Source organism: Mercenaria mercenaria, chromosome 18, assembly GCF_021730395.1.
Source record: "Mercenaria mercenaria strain notata chromosome 18, MADL_Memer_1, whole genome shotgun sequence".
Taxonomy (NCBI): domain Eukaryota; kingdom Metazoa; phylum Mollusca; class Bivalvia; order Venerida; family Veneridae; genus Mercenaria; species Mercenaria mercenaria.
The window spans coordinates 22043910-22062666 of record NC_069378.1 but is presented as its reverse complement, the minus strand read 5'-3'; the positions used below and the strand labels follow the sequence as shown (position 1 = coordinate 22062666).

At 35.8% G+C, this 18757-nt stretch overlaps 1 protein-coding gene across 2 annotated transcripts; it reads right to left on the bottom strand.

Annotated features, from left to right (window-relative positions):
- Nucleotides 1-6397: 6397 nt before the first annotated feature.
- LOC123537921 (uncharacterized) lies at nucleotides 6398-18469 on the bottom strand. Of its 2 annotated transcripts, XM_053530523.1 has the most exons (8): nucleotides 18207-18469; nucleotides 17674-17865; nucleotides 14196-14308; nucleotides 12978-13212; nucleotides 12406-12512; nucleotides 11743-11994; nucleotides 10669-10743; nucleotides 10036-10166 (listed from the first exon to the last, which is right to left on the bottom strand). In XM_053530523.1, exons 1-7 carry the CDS (start codon nucleotides 18442-18444, stop codon nucleotides 10693-10695), a joined length of 1188 nt encoding a protein of 395 aa, XP_053386498.1. In that variant the 5' UTR covers nucleotides 18445-18469; the 3' UTR covers nucleotides 10036-10166; nucleotides 10669-10692. The 2 variants fall into 2 exon arrangements, with proteins under 2 accessions (XP_053386499.1, XP_053386498.1); XM_053530524.1 differs by lacking the exons at nucleotides 12406-12512; nucleotides 12978-13212; nucleotides 14196-14308; nucleotides 17674-17865; nucleotides 18207-18469 and adding exons at nucleotides 6398-8165; nucleotides 8359-8908; nucleotides 9438-9547 and having other exon boundaries at nucleotides 10006-10166; nucleotides 11743-11880.
- Nucleotides 18470-18757: the final 288 nt, after the last annotated feature.

Here is an 18757-nt window from a genome sequence, read left to right as displayed (position 1 = left end):
TAGATAGAACTTTCTCTCTTCTATGTATTCATGAAAGATTAATGTTTACTTAATTAAATCTACTGAATTATGACGGCTCATCGGTGGGTCGAAAACGTGGTATGAATATTTTAGGTACGAATCTTAAGGTATGTGACTACTAAATCAAATCAACATAGGTATCTCGCCACATTACTCCCTCCTCCAAATTAATGCGTCCCGCATGATATATATATATATATATAACAATCGTCACACTAAACTTGATTAACATTTATAGAACAAAGTATAATATAAATATGAGACCAGTATTTTAATGTTTCAACCTGAAACACAAATATAAACTGAAACATTTATAGTTACTGTATTCAGAAAAGTTCATTTTTCTATTACCATTGTAACATTTGTTATAAGTTAAACCTGGCTAACAAAGCCATTTCATATATTTATTTTTTTAAGACTTTCCTCAAATTTTTTTTACAACAAATTACTTCTCTACCAGCATTTTTATGGTCATCTCACCATTCTGATTGATAGCAATATTTATATCTGTAGGCTTCACATGACCCTCGTCAAGATAATCTCCTAGATTAAGATCCACCATAGCTAATGATCGCTTTGCTGGGCATAGAAGGTTTGATTCATAATTAACCTCTCCTTCTTCAATTATAACAATCTTCTGTCTCTTCTTACTTCCTTCATCACTTCGACAGATACTAACTTCAACCTCCCTTTGTCCTGAATTTTCATCTTCATTATCTGTATTCTCATCCACTGATTTCCTATTATCTATTTTCTCCGTATCATCGGGAGCACTCACCGTATAACATTTGCTTCCGCTCTCGGTATTATAATTTGCATCACATTTTTCTTCATTCTCACTTTCACTGTCCTTAAAATCCAATTCTATATCTGGGTTCTTATCCCAGTCCTCCTTGTCACTCTGCCTTTTCATTATACGTCCAGATCCGTCTACTTTGTGTACAAACTTCATATGTTTCTTAAGATACGTATACTTCATCATTACTTTGTCACAGACTTTACATGTCCTTTCTAGTTCGTCCCTTCTATTACATTGTTCAACATGAGCTTCAATCTTCTCATTTTTCTGTATGCTTGTCTTACATACAGGACATATGGGCAAGAGTGGATTTATACAAACTGTAGTCTTTACTTTTGGCATCTTGGACTTTAAATGAGAAAAGACATAGTCTTTAGCCCAAACCGGTTTCCTACGAGTTCTAGTGTTACTCTGGATGTCTGTCAAATCGTTATTTTTATCAATATCATCTGTACCCGGTAAATCTACATCTGAGTTTCTGCCAGTACTACCTTCATCATCACTATCTTTATCCAAATTGATCTCTGTTTCATCAAGTAAGATTTGGTTCTTACATTTTCTAACTCTATCACAATGAATGACTTGTGGAGCCCGATTTCGTCCACAGTCAATATTATACAGAACTTGGGATAACTTCCCAAGCACTGCATAAGGACCGCGCCAGAAGGATGTGAACTTTGATGAAGTTCCAACCTTCTTTACTGGGAAATATACATATACCTTATCCCCTATCTGAAACTGTTCGAAAGAATTTCGTTTGTCATGCAATTGCTTCTGCCTATTTATTGCTTTTTCGGTGTTCTGCCTTACAATGTTATGAGCAGTTTCTAACCTTTCGCGCAACTGCCAGACCCATTCATGATCTGGTATTGGTTTGATACCTGATGGCATTTCAAATATCAAATCTAGTGGTGTAGATACTTCACGACCAAGCATAAGCATATTTGGACTCATCCCAGTAGTTTCGTGTTCAGCACTTCTATACGCCATCATCACATATGGTATTTGCTCATCCCAATTTCGATGATTCTCATTTACAAATGCACTTAACATCGTCGTTAGTGTTCTATTAAACCTCTCTACCATTCCATCTGACTGAGGATGATATGGCGTTGTTCGTGTCTTTACTACACCTAAAACCTCACACATCTCCTTAAATAACTTTCCCTCAAACTGTCTGCCTTGGTCTGAGTGTATCTGTGATGGTATTCCGAACCTAGTTATAACTTCTTCTACTAAAATTCTGGCAACAGTAGCAGCTTCCATGTTTCGCATTGGAAAGCATTCTGTCCATTTAGTGAAGTAGTCAGCTATCACTAAAATATAACGATTTCCTTGTTCTGTCTCGGGCAACTCTCCAAGGATATCAATAGCTATCCTCTCCATAGGATAGCCACTCCTTACTACCTGCATTGGGGCTTGCTTGGTTTTGTTAGGTCCCTTGCGTTTCATGCATATCTCACAACCTGCAACGTACAACCGAACATCATTTTGCATGCCTGGCCAATAAAAGTTCTGTCTAACCTTTGAAAGAGTTTTTCTGATCCCTAAATGTCCGGCCGACCTTATGTCATGTGCACAGGTGAGCACTTTTCTTCTGTGACATCTTGGCACTAGTGACTGGTTTCTTGTTTCTGTATCTTCCATATGTCTCACCAAAAGACCATCTTTCATTTCTAGTCTGTCAAACTGGTTCCACAAGGATTTTACAGTGTAGCCCTCTGCTCCGATTTCCTTGAAAAGAGGCTTTTTCTTTGAAGAGACCCATTCAATAACTGTACTTAGGTCGTAATCTTGTTTCTGTAACGTTTCTAGTGTATCTTCGTTTTGGTATATCTTGCCAATGAAAGCCGCCTGATTTACAGTGATAGGAACTGTATTTGAAATCTGCATTTTCTCTGGATCAGTTAAACCACACTGTCGACATGGTATCCTACTAACGCCATCTGCGTTTCCATGCAGTCTTCCAGGTCTATGTTCTACTTTCATTTGATATGATGACAAAATCTCCATCCAGCGAGCTACCTGACCCTCGGGATTCTTGAAATTCATCAGCCATCGTAACGATCCGTGATCTGTTCTGACCAGAAATTCACGACCATAATGGTAGTGGCGGAAATATTTGATAAAATATACTACAGCTAACATCTCTTTCCTGGTCACACAATATTTTCGTTCCGACTTGTTAAGTGCTCTACTAGCATAGGCTATGACTCTTTCTTGTCCATCAATTTTCTGTGAAAGCACTGCTCCGATAGAATAATCACAAGCATCCGTGTCTAAGATGAACGGCAAAGAGAAGTCTGGATGCGCCAATATCGGAGCTGTGATCAACTTAATTTTTAGAGTTTTGAAACTTTCTTCGCAATCTGTATCCAAAGAAAAACGAGTATTTTTCTCTGTCAATCTTACAAGAGGTCTAGCTATCTGTGAGTATCCCAAGATGAATTTCCGATAGTATCCACAAAGTCCAAGAAACGAGCGTATTTCTGTAACATTGTGAGGTGTTGGCCACTGTTTGATGCATTCGATTTTCTTTGGGTCTGTTCCTACCCCATTTTCATTAATTATGTGTCCTAAAAACTCGACTTCCTTTTTAAACAGCTGACATTTCTTTTGTTTCATTTTAAGTCCAGCTTCTTCAAACCTTTCAAAAACTTGCTGTAAATTTTTGATCATATCTTCAAAGGTTTTACCAACTACAATAATGTCATCCAAGTAAACGAGGCATATTTTCCAATGAAGACCAGCCAACACATATTCCATCAAACGTTCAAAGGTGGCAGGCGAGTTGCAGAGACCAAAAGGCATCTTGTTAAACTCGAAAAGACCCTGCCTTGATGCAAACGCCGTCTTGTGTTTATCTTTATCCGCCATCTCCACTTGCCAGTATCCAGAAGCTAGATCCAGGCACGAAAACCACGAGGATCCAGAAAGCTGATCAAGGGACTCATCAATTCTGGGGAGTGGATATGCATCCTTGATCGTGGCTTCATTTAAACGACGATAATCAATACAAAACCTTCTAGATCCGTCCTTCTTCTTTACAAGAACTATCCCACTGGCCCATGGACTAGTTGAAGGTTGTATCACGTCATCCTTTAGCATTTGGTCAATTTGTTTTTCAACCTCATCCTGCAAATGTACTGGTATCCTCCGAATCGGTGGTTTGATGGGCTGGGCATTGGCTGTTGGGATGTGATGCTTTATAATTCCTGTCCTACCTAAATCACTGTCAGATTTCGAAAAGATATGTGAATACCTTGTTAAAAGTTCCTTGACCTTTTGTTTATTTTCGGTGGCCATCCCAGAAGTTGAACGTTCAGATAGATTTTGAAGGTGCTCAGGAAGAATGTTGTTTTTATTATTGTGTGTCCCTTCTCCTTCTACCCTATCAATTTTGCATATAGTTGCGACATTAGTCCCAGGATAGAAGGTTTGTGGCTGCTTCGAAAAATTAGCAATTCTTACAGGAACAATTTTATCTGCTCGAACTAGAGTTCTTGCGACCATCCCCTGTCCTAGCTCCCTGAATGTATCACTGGCTTCAATAAGACCCCATCCTATCCTTTTAATACCTGATTCAGTCACCATCCCTTTGGTTATCATCTCAGTTTCAGCAGGTATCACAACTTGTTCGTTCTGATAAGACTATCCTAAAACACCCTATCTTGCCAGAACAGAATATGTTAAATGTTTGATCATGAAGTTTCATGGTATTGCTGACAACGTCTATGCTTACATCGTGATTCTGCATGAAATCGAGGCCAAGTACTACATCTATGTCGATTTCTGCAATGATAGCATCAACTTTGCAATATTTATCACCAAACAAAATGGAAATCTCCGTTTTTCCTTTGATATTCAAGTAGTTTCCACTGGCGGATACAATCCGGGAGTCAATTGGTTGAACTGGACATTGTTGATCAATGACACTCCACAACTTCTCAGAAATGATTGTCAACGTGGCCCCTGTATCGATCAGACAATCAACTGACATCCCATTAATGCTAGCTGTTACGTACAAACCAGAAGATCGCACGCTCGTCCTCTTACAACTGTGTTCGGTATTCTTATCCTTCTTTTTGTCTGTCTCAGATCTTGTTTCTGAGATGCCTGACTTAGATTGATTATATGGGTCATGTCTCATATCCTTTGGAGGAGGGTTTCTAACTGTTGGATTCGAAGGATAGTATCTTCTTGATCTATCATCATATCTGTATGGCCGAGGAGGTGGATGTCGGTATTGTCCTCGTTGAGCATTTCGTCGATCATAACCATAAGGTCTATGCATAGGCCTATTTTCAGGCTTATTATATTGTCCTTGACGTTTCAGACTATCTACACTATCTTTCAGATTTGAAACTACCTGTTTGAGATTTTCAATATCTTTTGACTGTCCCTCATTTACTGCAGTTCTAAGAATTCCTTGTTGCTTCTTTTCTGCACGATAGAATGCCTCCAGCTCCACCGCATGTCTGACGGCATCGTTTAGATCCGTAGGCCTGGCCTGTTTAATCTTGAGACGCATTTCTGAACTCACAAGAGCGTCGATGAATTGTTCCTTAGCCAGGGTCTCACGAACGTCGGCTGGGGCATTAGGATAGGCCAAGTTAGCTAGACGTCGGATATCCTGTCCCAGGTCGGCCATAGACTCTGTAGCTTTCTGTTGTCTGTCTCTCAATTGGACCCTATACAACTCAGTTTGATTTCTCGGTGAAAACCTATCTTCTAAAGCTCTTATTAATTCATGATAATCGGTGGTCTTTGAATTAAGGTTGCCAAAAACTCCCTGGGCTTGTCCGCGTAGTGATACGGATAGATATAAGCCTTTCTTGTTATCATCCCAGCCATTTAAAGTAGCACATGCATCAAAGTGTGCCTTATAATCTGTCCATGCACTTGTCCCGTCGTATGTGGCTGGCTTCACCAAAGTCGTCTTACTAGAGCTTGATATTTTTGTATCATCACTTGAATCTAAAGTTTGCTTATCCTCAATTTTTGGTGGATGGTCAACCTTTTTTATGCGTCCGTCACCAATCTATCTGGTTTTAATGACTCTTCTTTATCTTCTGATGTAGGTGTTTCTGGTAACAGACGTCTAGGCTTCAATGGTCCTTTATGTATCGCAGATAACCCTTCATCAGGTCTGCCTGGTGGTATCATTTCAAATACATACTTTTTATCACTCTGTATTGGGGTCGAGGTGCCAATATCACTCAAGGTCTTATCTATTTCTTGTTGTAACTTTGAAATCTCTCGTTCAAGTATCAAAATCCTATTTTGTCTCCTCAACCTCTCAACTTCTTCAACCATGGTTTGTTCGTGATGAGGCAACCCAAAAGTGTGCTCAGCCTCTTTTAGCGTGGATAAGATAGCCTATATGAAGCTATGAATATGCCTCACGTTGGGCGCCAAATTTTGTAGCGTGCACGGTCTAGCTCAGTATATTAAATATAATATAATTTTTCCTATGGGCTTCCTTGCCTACTGATTGAAAACAAATGATTCTTAAAATGATTGGTGAACTATAAAATAATTAATGTGAATCAATCTATCTCAATTTAACTAATGACGAGCACTCAAAATTCGTGGATGGGATCTCTTGTAGTATGGCGATTCACAACAAACTATGCCTGAGGTGAATACCATACATTAAGATTTTACCTAAATACCACCAGATGTCGAGTTCCTATCGTCGTGGAACTTAAACGGAACGCAATGTTCTGAGTAAGAACCCAGACTATGATAGGGGGTCAAGAACCCGATAGTATTTGACAATTCATTATATTATTTATTTTTCAGCGATGTTATTCACTCGGTAGCTTGGCAGATTCTGATCACTTCGTGATGCTGCCCTGGTATTTATAACCTTTTTCCCAACTGTAATTAATGAGCGCTCAATGATAATGACAAAATCAAGCTCCTTAGTACAATGATCATCTAAGTGCGTAATTTGACTAATCTTTGTATATTTTCCATTATTAACGCCTTAATATATTGGTTTTATCGTAGTAGTAGATAGAACTTTCTCTCTTCTATGTATTCATGAAAGATTAATGTTTACTTAATTAAGTCTACTGAATTATGACGGCTCATCGGTGGGTCGAAAACGTGGTATGAATATTTTAGGTACGAATCTTAAGGTATGTGACTACTAAATCAAATCAACATAGGTATCTCGCCACAATAGTAGACACTCTAAAATCTATATAGCAAAACAAAGGATAAGTGTGCACTCAAACTAAAAAAGTGACAGTTTTTTTCAGAAAACAAGTTGAGAATCAATGATTTAAAATGAGGATTAGACTATATATAAACATTCATAAATAGCAAATAAGATTTAGTTTGTTGTGAATACTAGCAACAAAAACTCGTTTATGCAAAGAATGAATATCTTGGGGTTTCAGCTATAAGAGGACTCTATGAAATAAGAATAATGTAAATACAGCTAGAGAGAGAAGAGAAGTAATAGAGTTTATACGCCATTTTTAAAACAGCCCTGCTGTTGCGTTACCATTCAGTGACGTAACAAGAGTGTCCGCCTACGGATCACGAGGTCCGGGTTTCGATCTCTGGTATGGACCTTTGAGTTTTCTTCATCTAGCATTACTCTAATGATGTCAGAATTAATTGACGGACTCATATGGCGGACATGCAGGGACATTCTTAAGAGCTAGTGAGCAAGGAAAGGTTACTGAACGGGAGAGAATGTTTTGCGAATAGTACATGAATAAACCAGTTCCAGTAGCCTTGCTGTTGCTAACCATTCAGTGACTAGGTTAGAGTGCAAGTTTATGGATCACGAGGTCCAATTTTCTATTCCAGGTAGGAACATTAGAATTTTCTTCTCCAGGTATCTTGAAGAATGTACACTTAACTTATGACAACATATTAAGAAGAGAGCTCGTTTAAGATAATTTTGTTTTGCCGATACGGCATAAAACAGCATCCCAGAAATTAGCAAAAGTTGTTTTTCACTGTATTCATTGAAGCTATATATTATGTCTTTTATTGTTACTTTTTGAATTCGATATATTTCTTTAAATAGATATGTCTGCTTTTTGTAGCACCTCTTGTGCATCAATACCGACAGCCTCTTCCATGGCATTTTTCAACATTTCTAGAGTAACTTCCCCTTCTTCCTTATTTTTCCATTTCATTAACATCTCTCTTGTCCTATCGGTCGTTGTTTCAGAATCAAGGTTAATATGATCAATTTCAACTTGAGACAGACCCAGTTCAAACCCTAACGACTTGTATTCTTTCCCGATGTGCTGTGCCATGCGGTTGATGTCTTTATCAGTTAGAACTTTTGGCTTGACTTTTGGATCTGCCTTGGAAACTACAAAAGAAAATAAGACACTACATTGAATGTAAAATATCTTGGAAGACAATAAAACATATCAATATTCAACTTACGTAAACTCGCATTAAATTAAACAACGTTTGTTATACAAATAAAATAATAAAGATGCTCAACATTATAGCAAATAGGGTGTAGTTTTAGATCGAAAGTATGATTAATCAATACGTACGCTGCCAGTATTTAGTAAGCTCATTTGTTCTTAGCACGTGCTTCTCTGACCTACAGCTGCATACTACCTCCGTTTTTTTAGCTTTCTCATCAAATGTACACATTTTGTGATTGGAATGGAGGTCTGAACACTGACTTCTTAGAAAAACCTCCATAGCACTTGTCAAACGTAACCTGTTTTGGAGAAGATCCAAGACAAAAGCATACGCATCTAAACACAAGGACGTACTTGGCTCTCGATCTTTAGCGCTTAATTTTGTTATCCAAATTTGTATAACATGGTCGAAAAAATACACATAAAGTATATGGTTGTCTTTGAGATCAAATATACCACATCCGCAAAAGACTGAGCGCTTTCCGTTAATTTTGGTCAGAGGCCATTTACTGATGCATGCTGCTAGAAGTCTGTTGAAAACAGCTGTGGGTAGAAATCCTGACCTCGTCTTGAAACACAATTTACTGGTTGACCTTCGGTCCTCACAATCATTACATGCTAGATCTTCTGGTGGAGGCTTTTTTCCAAAACATGGGGCAAAATAGTAATTTGTCACCTAAAATAAAACCAGTTTACGTTACGAAGGGCAGAGTAATAAATTTCAGTATAAATACAGAGACCCCTCAATAGTTATATACACTAAAGTAGTAACATGACACCAAAATTGCATTCTTTTATACAGGTTGCTGAAGTTGGGGTTTAAGACGTTTGACATGATCGACCGAGACATCGTTTGGGATCAAACAGGTTATCATTTGGGTCCAAACAGCTTATTATTGAGCAGAAAACCGGTGTTTATTCAGGCCTTTTTTCAAGCGTGGTTGAACACTAGAGTAAAACCACCAACCTTGCGTTAGCCAGCTGGTATTTTATTTCATACTGATTATCTCAGCCGAATGAAATATGAAAAAACATCATTGATAAGTCACTTATTCAAATATAAATTCAGTACACATGGTAAAACAGTTAGAATATACTCTTTGCTTTATTGTCATAGAAGATAAACATATTTTAAACTCATTTACGAACAAATATTTTATTTATACTACTACTACGTAAAAACAAGTTGCTTTTATTAAAGTTACCTCAGTTTCGTCAATTTGTTGCGGAGGTTTAGCTATGATTCCCAGCTTCTCAAGGTAGTCCAGTAAGAGTTCAATGTGCTCGTGAAACATAGAGTTTTCCCAAACTGCTTCTACAAAAGGCCTTTATAACTTTACTTAGCATTGTGTATAACTGATTTGGAAATGAATAGTTGTCAAGTTATTCATTCCTGCCTTATAAACTTTATATGTGTTTGTGTTGTTTCGTATTTAAAGTCAGGATGAAAGACTCTAGGTCATATGATAAATTTCAAAATTTATAAAAGTGTGTTAAGATCCCTGTTGACATCGGCTGCCCCATCGGACCAGGAGTAACAACAGCTCTACAGGTATATAGACATACACGTAAAGATGTAGCATAGAAAATATATTATATAATACATAGCAAAATGTCAATGTATTGAGTATACCAATAATTTTTCGAACCCCAAGACAAATAAGCATGGTCATTGTAAAAGTTACTTCTAGTATAATCACGCTGAACGAATAGTAGGCAAATATATAAAATTTGTCCAAACGCAGACATTTGAATGTTTTGGCGAATACAAACCAACAATCTCCCTAGTCAAGATAGCCGACTCGTCAAATTGGATCCATTTTTCAAATATTTTCGGCTGTCTGCAGCAGAACATTCTGGCGGTAATGAGGCTTTTAAAGGCATCTATCAACCACTGAGGGTCAATGATAATACTATCACTCAGATTGGCATCACTGTAATTAGAAAGACGTTTTGTTGGATAAACATTGACATCAACATGTTATATTGCGGCTATAATATACGCTAAAAATGAACATCTGCATACAGTGACTGACACACTAGCCTATAATGTTGATAGGCAAGGAACTCTGTCAGGTAGTTAACCTGGGCAAAAGAATAAAATCTGTGAAAAGAACTTTTGGAAGCATAGAACGCAACAACGCAACATAATAGCAGACTCGGTTTGATTGAGTCTGTTTATGAGAGGTAATGGAATGTGCAACACCTCTCACGCCTAAGCGTAACTCTATTACACCACCAATGAATGTTCTCCGTGATCCCCAAAAGACCAGATAGAACAACATTGAGACCCTTATCGACACAGCCGATACAGATCATAGAATAAACCAGCAATGATATTTGGACATGTTAAGTACACTACCTGTTTCTAAATAAATTCACTGTAATTCTGTAATAAGTAAAGATGAAGTTTAATGAACAGACAGATGATACTACCTGTAATACAGTAAATTTCCAGATTCATGATGAAACCTTAAAAACAGGATCATGAAGCTTGCCTTTGTGGAGAACCTGTCAATTTGCAAATGTTTCAACATGAATCTAAATAATATTTCTTTTAGCATATAAATGAAGGTGAAAACAAATATACTTTCAGGAACTTTAATCAGTTGTTCAAATAATAACAATTAATCCAAACTGTGCATTTTTTCTCAATATCTTAGTTTTTCGGTCAGAAATTTTATACAGGTATCAGCTGCAAAACTGTATGTCAGATTTGTGCAAAGTGCTCTCAAAAGAATACTACATGTTCATCTGTTTTTTTACTCCAGAGGTTTCCTTTCTTTTCTCATAATAAATATTTTTGCTAGACGAATACAAGCTACTAGAAAATGAGATAACCTTTGTCATCTAGACTTTTCAAAGTCATGCCAATTATTAGAATTAAAGGTATATAATCATTTGGTATATTTGTAAAGCCCACAAGTTTTGTCTACTGAAAGAGATAAAAGTTGTTTCCCAGGGGTTCCTCGTTTACTCCTCTTTAAGTATAAACATACATTTGAAAGTTCCTACTAGCAAAGTGCTAGGTATTTTGAGACATGCAGTTGTATTTCTGTTTTCCGAAAGTCTAGTTGACATTGATATATCAAGTAAAATGTAAACTGTCTCTTTCCAAAAATTGCAAGTTTTCCAGTCGCAGCATTGTTCAAAGTACTTTGAACAGTTATATGCACACAAGCACTATTGGACATGTAAACGCCGTAGATATTCCAACGATATAAGATCAATGCTGTGCCAGTAATTGGAAATTTACATCCACAGGAGAATTTGTGTATTTTATGAACTTATAGTTTGTAGAATTAAACAGAACAGTTTTTTCTCTAACACCACAAATTATCAGCATTATCAGCATTATCAGCATTTACATCTAATAAGATATACGAACACAGGAACATACTTTACTCTTAATGTATCGTCCCTCTGTGTATCCTTAGACTGTAACATTTAGTATGTAAAAACATTTGAATATGTTATAAGAAAAACTAGTTACAAAATACATTATGTTACCTTTAAACCCTGATCTTTTAAACTGACTATGATGTTTTCAAGTGTTATCCATTTTGCAGGTATCGGCTCTCCCCAGTAGGATTGCTCAGCGGCTGTTTTAAAAATTTGATCTTTCAGCATTTCAATATTGCTATCAACGACAGAATTGTCCAAGGCAAAATCTTTTTCAGCAAGATGATTTCTCGTTTCTTTATGCAATAGTGAACGTCGTAACGTATAGAAGAATTCATCTATGGTCTCTTCTCTCTTTTCCTGTGGTTTAAGTTATTATTTTTGTTATCGAAAGCCTTTACAAGCTTGAAATGTGAGTAGTTGCGAAAGGAAAAATATACCTTCAAGTACATGTGAAACGATAACATACTAAACGCTCACTTTTCTTGCAACAAATTTAACGAAAGAACAGTTTATTATTTGACTTAAGCCAAGTGTCTGATTGTACAATACATTCATTTGATAAAGGTAAATATCTTTTCTGACTAACAAATACATAACTGCGTTTCTTTCATTTTTTTCATTCTTTCATCTTAAAATCTTACTTGGACATGACTTTCTATGTATCAGGAAGGAAGCTGGCACACAAAAAGCAGTAATCTGGGAAGACATCCCCTTTGCTAAGAAGACAAAGCAGTTAAATCAACAAATATGGTGTACTTTAGTTTTCACCTGGTTTAATCTGTCTGCAAAAGTGCCTACAAGCAAGACTGGTGGACATTTGCTTTTCGTTGAACTGCAAAACTCGTGAATGGAATTCAACCAAAAGTCAACAAATTCTGAAGGTACAAATTATTGTATTTTACAACTGTTTTTAAGTCATATGTTCCTGCAGACCACTGTTATAATTACTCATCCTTCAAGTTAACTTGATTCTATTTATAATGGCGCCCATCAATTAATACACTTAGTCACCTATGATCTTTTGAGAAATCTATAAAATGAAATTTAGTTTAGATACTTATTGATTATCGGTTAGCTTTGTTATTTGTCTGTACTTTGAATAATTTGTGTTTGTAACGTCATGCCCATTTGTACATTGTAACACTACTTAAACATACATTTCTCGTGTAAATAATGTAAATGCAACATAGTTTTATAGTAATACTAGGTTAGAAGGTGCTTGCTGTGATGACTTGAAAGAGATCAGATACTTAAGTTTTTCTTAGGTTTATGACTATTTCTACAGGATTTCACTATATCGTGTTGTTGTTGTTGTCTTCACTTTTTGCTTGACAACTCACCTGATATTTTCCAGTGGTTAGCGCCCTTGCTGTCCGGGAAACAGTCATCATCAAGAACTATATCCTCCGCGTGCTTGGATATATCAGTGACTAGTAAATATACGGCTCTCCTAGACAAGAACACCTGGTGTGTTGCATAGAACACATGCTGTCCTGCGAAATCCCAAACTGAGACATCTGCTGTGTTTGTGTCCTCTTCACTCGCTGATTTATGCTGAACTTCTTTTATAAATTCCTAGATAACATTTTGTGTAAAGCTTACAATAGACGTGTAAATGACCTGTAAATAATATGAGGCTATCAACATAAAAATTGATAAATTTATCGTCTTTGGTATGTGGACCAGAATATTTGACTTTTCAAGAAAACAATAATACATTCTTGTGAAATGACATACTTTCCTTAATAACGCCAGAAATGAACATTAAAGCTATGTCAGTCTGATTAAAATCATTTTCTATAAATGCTACGCATTGGATCTGAGGACAGGCTATTGAAGATCACGTTTTGAAAGTGAAAGTTGAAGTTTAAAAAAAATCAATGCTTAACATGGGATTCCAATTTTCGATTATCACGCACCGTTATATAATTCTAAAAAACTTACCGAAACACATGAAAATCAGTTGTTTTTCCTATTGTTTCCATTCAAAATTGAAAAGCGAATTAAGGGGTACTGGAGGTACACTACATAAGTTAATAATGAAGCTTTATACCTAACCATCTACAAGCACGTGTTCCTCTGTGGTGTATTGGTCAAGAACGCAGGAAAATATTTATTGCCACGCTGGCCCGGATTCGATTCCCGACTTGGGCGTGATTTTTTCTTGATTTCATATTTTTAAAATAGCTTAGAGACAAAGTCCATAATATGGCGAAACTTTTATTCTAAAGAAAACTTATTTAGCCAAAATCTAGTCTGTTTTAGCCAACCTCTCGTTGAAACAAGTCGTCTGATTGGTTCAAATAAAAATAGATTGATGAAAATGAAAATAGCAATATTGGAAGTCCGATTATACAGAAACATGAATTTGAATGGGCTGTCATCAGATCTAAGTTTTAGGAAGATCAAGAACATTAGTTAGATTGACACTGTAAAATGTATCACTGTACACGTGCATATATCAATATTATCATTCAACTGTAAGTAGCTATACCTATACGACATTCAAGACAACATTCCAAAAACAAGTGCTGAAATTAGATAGTAAATGAAAATACCTTCAAGTGATTGAAGATATATTCCTCTTTGGGTTTGATTGCATTTTCGTCCAAAGCAGTAGTTTCTGATTGTAATGGTTTAGGGACTTCGTCAGTGATCTTTTCTTCTGCAGCTGGAACATATGTGTCTTTTACAGCTTTTTATGTTGGACGTTTGTCTTTGTTTTATAATTTGCTTTCATTTTCATATTTATACTTAGCAACATTTTGATCGTTGCAACTGTTCAATATCTTTTAATGTCTGATCTGACAGTGTATGAAATAAAACCCACATGCCATATCTAGAAAGGTTATTTGCCTTTATTAATCAACGTTTAAAGTCTAAAACTTTGGTGAAGACTTTACAACGCTTAATTTTCTTTTTGCTCTAGACAAAATTACATTAACACACACATCAAGGAAACTTTGAGGAGTATTCTCTTTGTAGCTACAGACAGCTTGTAAAATTTTGCTTGTAAAGATATGCTATCAAAAACAAACTATAGACGTTTTTACAAAAGCTATCGTTTGATATGCTTTTTCCCGGATGTTTTTATTTTAACGCGCATGCGCTTTTTACGTGTGGCTAATGAACGCTCAAAAATAAGTAAACCTACATAAAATTATCATCATATTACGAATTGTTTTGCCACTGTAAAGATGACTTCAATCAAAGAATTTATTGCACAGTATGCTTTGATTAAAGACATGCATGTTATTAATCATTTCTTACCTGAAAAGCCGGAAAAGAATAAGCATTTCCAGTCTATTTCCACACATCATACAAATATAAAACTTGTTCCTTACATTTAAAAATGTCATATTTTCTTTCATTTTATCTAGTTTTTTTTCCCACAACTTCAGTAGTTGTTGTGTATATTGTTCTCCGACTTGAACGACATCTTCATTCTTAGGGGACGCGTTTCCATGTCACTGAAGTTGCTGTTTTAAGTAATATAACATAATTTCGGGGATGTCCCCCTAATTAGAGCGGATCATAAAAGTTACTGAAGCATGTAAGATGGCTCTGATGTGACTTACTTTAATGCCCTTCAGACATCAATGACATAATAAGAATATATATGTAATAATATACTTTGAAACTTTAATGGACCTTCCCTTCTGAAACGATGAAATTTTAGTTAAACAATCTAAATTCGCAAGATCTGGATCAATCCAGGACTATAACTACATACTGAAGGAAAATACCTTATATAAATCTCAATCAGTATTTATCTCTTAACTCTTACATGCTGGATCAAAATCAAATCGAAAATGTATCGTGTGCAGAAGTCATTATCCGTTAATTAATAGAATGATTAATATGATAAGCTTGAATTCCGCAAAGAAAATAGAACATCGTCTAGCAACAGTTTAAGAATGGAAGTGTAGAACACCCCTTTCCGCTACCCGCCCCTTCTCTATTTAAATCATCACCATCGACTCATTAGTAGACTCTAACAAACTTCAAGATGATTTGACAAAATTAGAAGAATGGGAATGTAAATGGTCTATGGAATTCAATCCTGATAAATGCGAAATCATAAGAATCTCAAAAAAAAAGAAAAAATATCATTTTTCCATATAAACTACATAATCAAGAACTAAAAACTACAGAAAATGCTAAATATCTTGGGATTACTATCAGTGATGACTTTAGTTGGAAAAAACATATTGAAACTACATCTTCAAAAGCTAATAACACTCTCGGTTCATAAAAAGAAATGAACAATGTAATAACCGTAATATCAAAGAAACTGCCTATAAAACATACGTCCGACCACAATTAGAATACTGTAACACCATATGGCATCCATGGCAGAAAAACTTAGCATATGAGATAGAAAAGGTACAAAGAGCTGCAGCCAGATATGTTATGAATGATTACTCATACCAAAGCAGCGTAACATCAATGCTTGAAATTCTCAAATGGCAGACATTAGAACAGAGAAGAATACATGCATCTTTAATTATGTTGTATAAAATATCACACAACCTCGTCTCTGTAGATCATAACCACCTGACAGCCTCTAGAAATTTAAACTTTATCATTCCATCTTCAAGAACACAATATCATATGAACTCCTTTTCCCCCCGCACGATCAGATACTGGAACGCCTTGCCTTATAACATCAAGGACAGTGTGAACCTTCAGTGCTTCAAATCTGACCTAGACTCGCATATGTACTAATGTCATCATACTGTTTTATTTATTTTTAACAAAGCTGTACATATTACTGCTCTTACTCTCTTTTAAAGTATATCATGTATCATGTAACATAGAAACATGTTTTTAACAACTGCCCCGACCTCCCAGTTATGATCAGAAATTGATTGTTGGGAGTATCCCCGTAGATGTAGATGTAGATGTAGAAATCTGGCCGCTGCATTCACCATCCGAGCCACTTTGATATTGTCAAATAAAACCTTAACATTCAAAGAATCAATAGAAATTAAAACAACAACTTTAAGATGATTATTTTTTTTCAAATACGGAATGAATTAATCCCAATTTGGGTATGATTAGATGCAAAATCAAATGCCGGACTTCGTTATTTGAACAATTTATTGTCAACTTCGACTTTAAATTATGTTACAAGTATCATGCCAACTGTGACAGGTGGTAAGTTCTGAGATTGAGATCTTGTTAGGAAATCAAACAAAAACTTTTTAATTCTTGGAAAATATCTTTTTTTTTCATAACCTAAATTTGTCCAGATCAAAATAGCTGAAAAATATAGTTTATTGCCTGTTCATTATGAATCCAAAATCATCAATGATAATGCGCATTAGTATAAGCTGTGGGTTTTCAAAGATCTACATATATTTTCCTTTGTCTTGAGGTGGATACTTACTATAAAATTAGGACTGGGATGATTACTCGGTTAATCGGATCCGATTCGATTACAAGGTGAAACCGGTTTTAATTTCACAAAACCGGTAATCGCTCCTAAACAAAAAACACCAGGAGTCATACTTTATCTTTATATTTCTTTGCCCAGCACATAGATGCACATCAGCTGAACATAATCAATAGCCTCGGATTTGCATGTCGTGATATATTTTAAAAAAAATACAACAAACTATGACGTATTAATTGTCACAGTGCTTGCAAACGATAAAGTAGGTAAGTTTCTAATGAAGTCGGCTGCTTGAAATACCGTGATACCGTCGTTAGAAAAGGGAACAGCATTTTCATTATGGCGGCCGATTAACCAGTTCGATTCGATTTCAAACAAATGATTAATCGGTTTCAAAATTTTGAAATCGTCCCAGCCCTATATAAAACAGACACATTATTGAGCGAATAGATTGAAATGCAATATAACTCTAACGTAATTTATGTTGTTCGGTCATGTCTGTTTGCCCTACGTAGAGTGCGCATGCGCGAAAATTGTCTCCCGTTGCTAAGGAAATAGCTCTGTGTAAAAACATCTATAAGAACTAGTTATACTAGCTTTGTGAAACGTGACTGCACACTATATACTTAAAAATATACCATGTCTTCGATTTGTTTCATTCGTTGAATTATCGTCTTCACTCATTTCTTCTTGTGGTACAGAGCCATTGACAACATCCTCTCCTTCGTCCATGCCTGTCCCTGTTTCATTACCGCTTATATCACGATTCTCGTTAACAGACGTTTTCAATAACTTTATCAAACGGTCGAAGACCGTTACATTTTCTTGATCTTAAATAGTAATGGTATTGATATTACTTCATTTTGTGTCTTTGGATTTGTATTTCTTGTCATAGTAGTCATGACCAAGAACATTAAATCTTAAAAATGATTTAAAACTGAGAAGTAGAAGGGAAAAAATCTAAAATGTTCAAAATGGATGTAATGTCATTACAACTGATCTACACAGCAGTGATTTATTTGTATGAACTCAGTAATTTACTCACGTCAAATGAACCATTGTATGGTAAATACTCACGCAACACTGTATTCAAAACATCAGCTGACATTTAAGTGAACATTATTTCATTTATTTTTAAATGCAAATGGAAAATTTAGATACTTGTATTAACCTTTGTCTAAGATTTTCCATTGGCCAGTCTCCAGAGACACTTTGCATCTTCTCACATGTACGTCTATTCCATTCGTACTCTCTCGCTGGCTTATATCTACTTCCTCACCAAACAAACGTTTAGTAAGAGTCGTCTTCCCAACTCCATAATGTCCGACAATCATTACACGGATGTTGTGAACAGCTTCTTGGCCCTCACTCAAAGCTCGCTTGTAAAGTTCAATTGAATTCTTGTCCATCCGTAGGATTTCAACAGGGAGCAAACCCGCTGTTAAAAACACAACAACTTTAAAAATAATAGTGCGAAAATGTCTAATCTAATTTTAAAAAGAACGAGTTTGCTTTCAATACTTCAGAAAACTTGAATATATATAAATTATTTTATTATTATGTTTGAGCATATTTCGTTTTATTTCTTTTTTAATTTGGTAAGCTCCTCTTAATTTTAAATTAAAAACTACGGACATAAAGAACTACGTGCTTGCAGAACTCCGGGCTTAAAGAATTTAAAAAAAAAATCTTTAGTTTCTATACTTCATATGTTCTACAAAC

Excerpts from the sequence above, each read along its gene's own strand:
- LOC123537921 (XM_053530523.1), bottom strand. The coding sequence starts at position 18,444 with ATGGACAAGAATTCAATTGAACTTTACAAGCGAGCTTTGAGTGAGGGC. Across the intron at positions 14,309-17,673 it reads TGAAACAAATCGAAGACATG|CTGCAGAAGAAAAGATCACT; the intron begins GTATATTTTTAA and ends CATATGTTCCAG. Across the intron at positions 12,513-12,977 it reads TAACCACTGGAAAATATCAG|AATTTGTTGACTTTTGGTTG; the intron begins GTGAGTTGTCAA and ends TTGTACCTTCAG.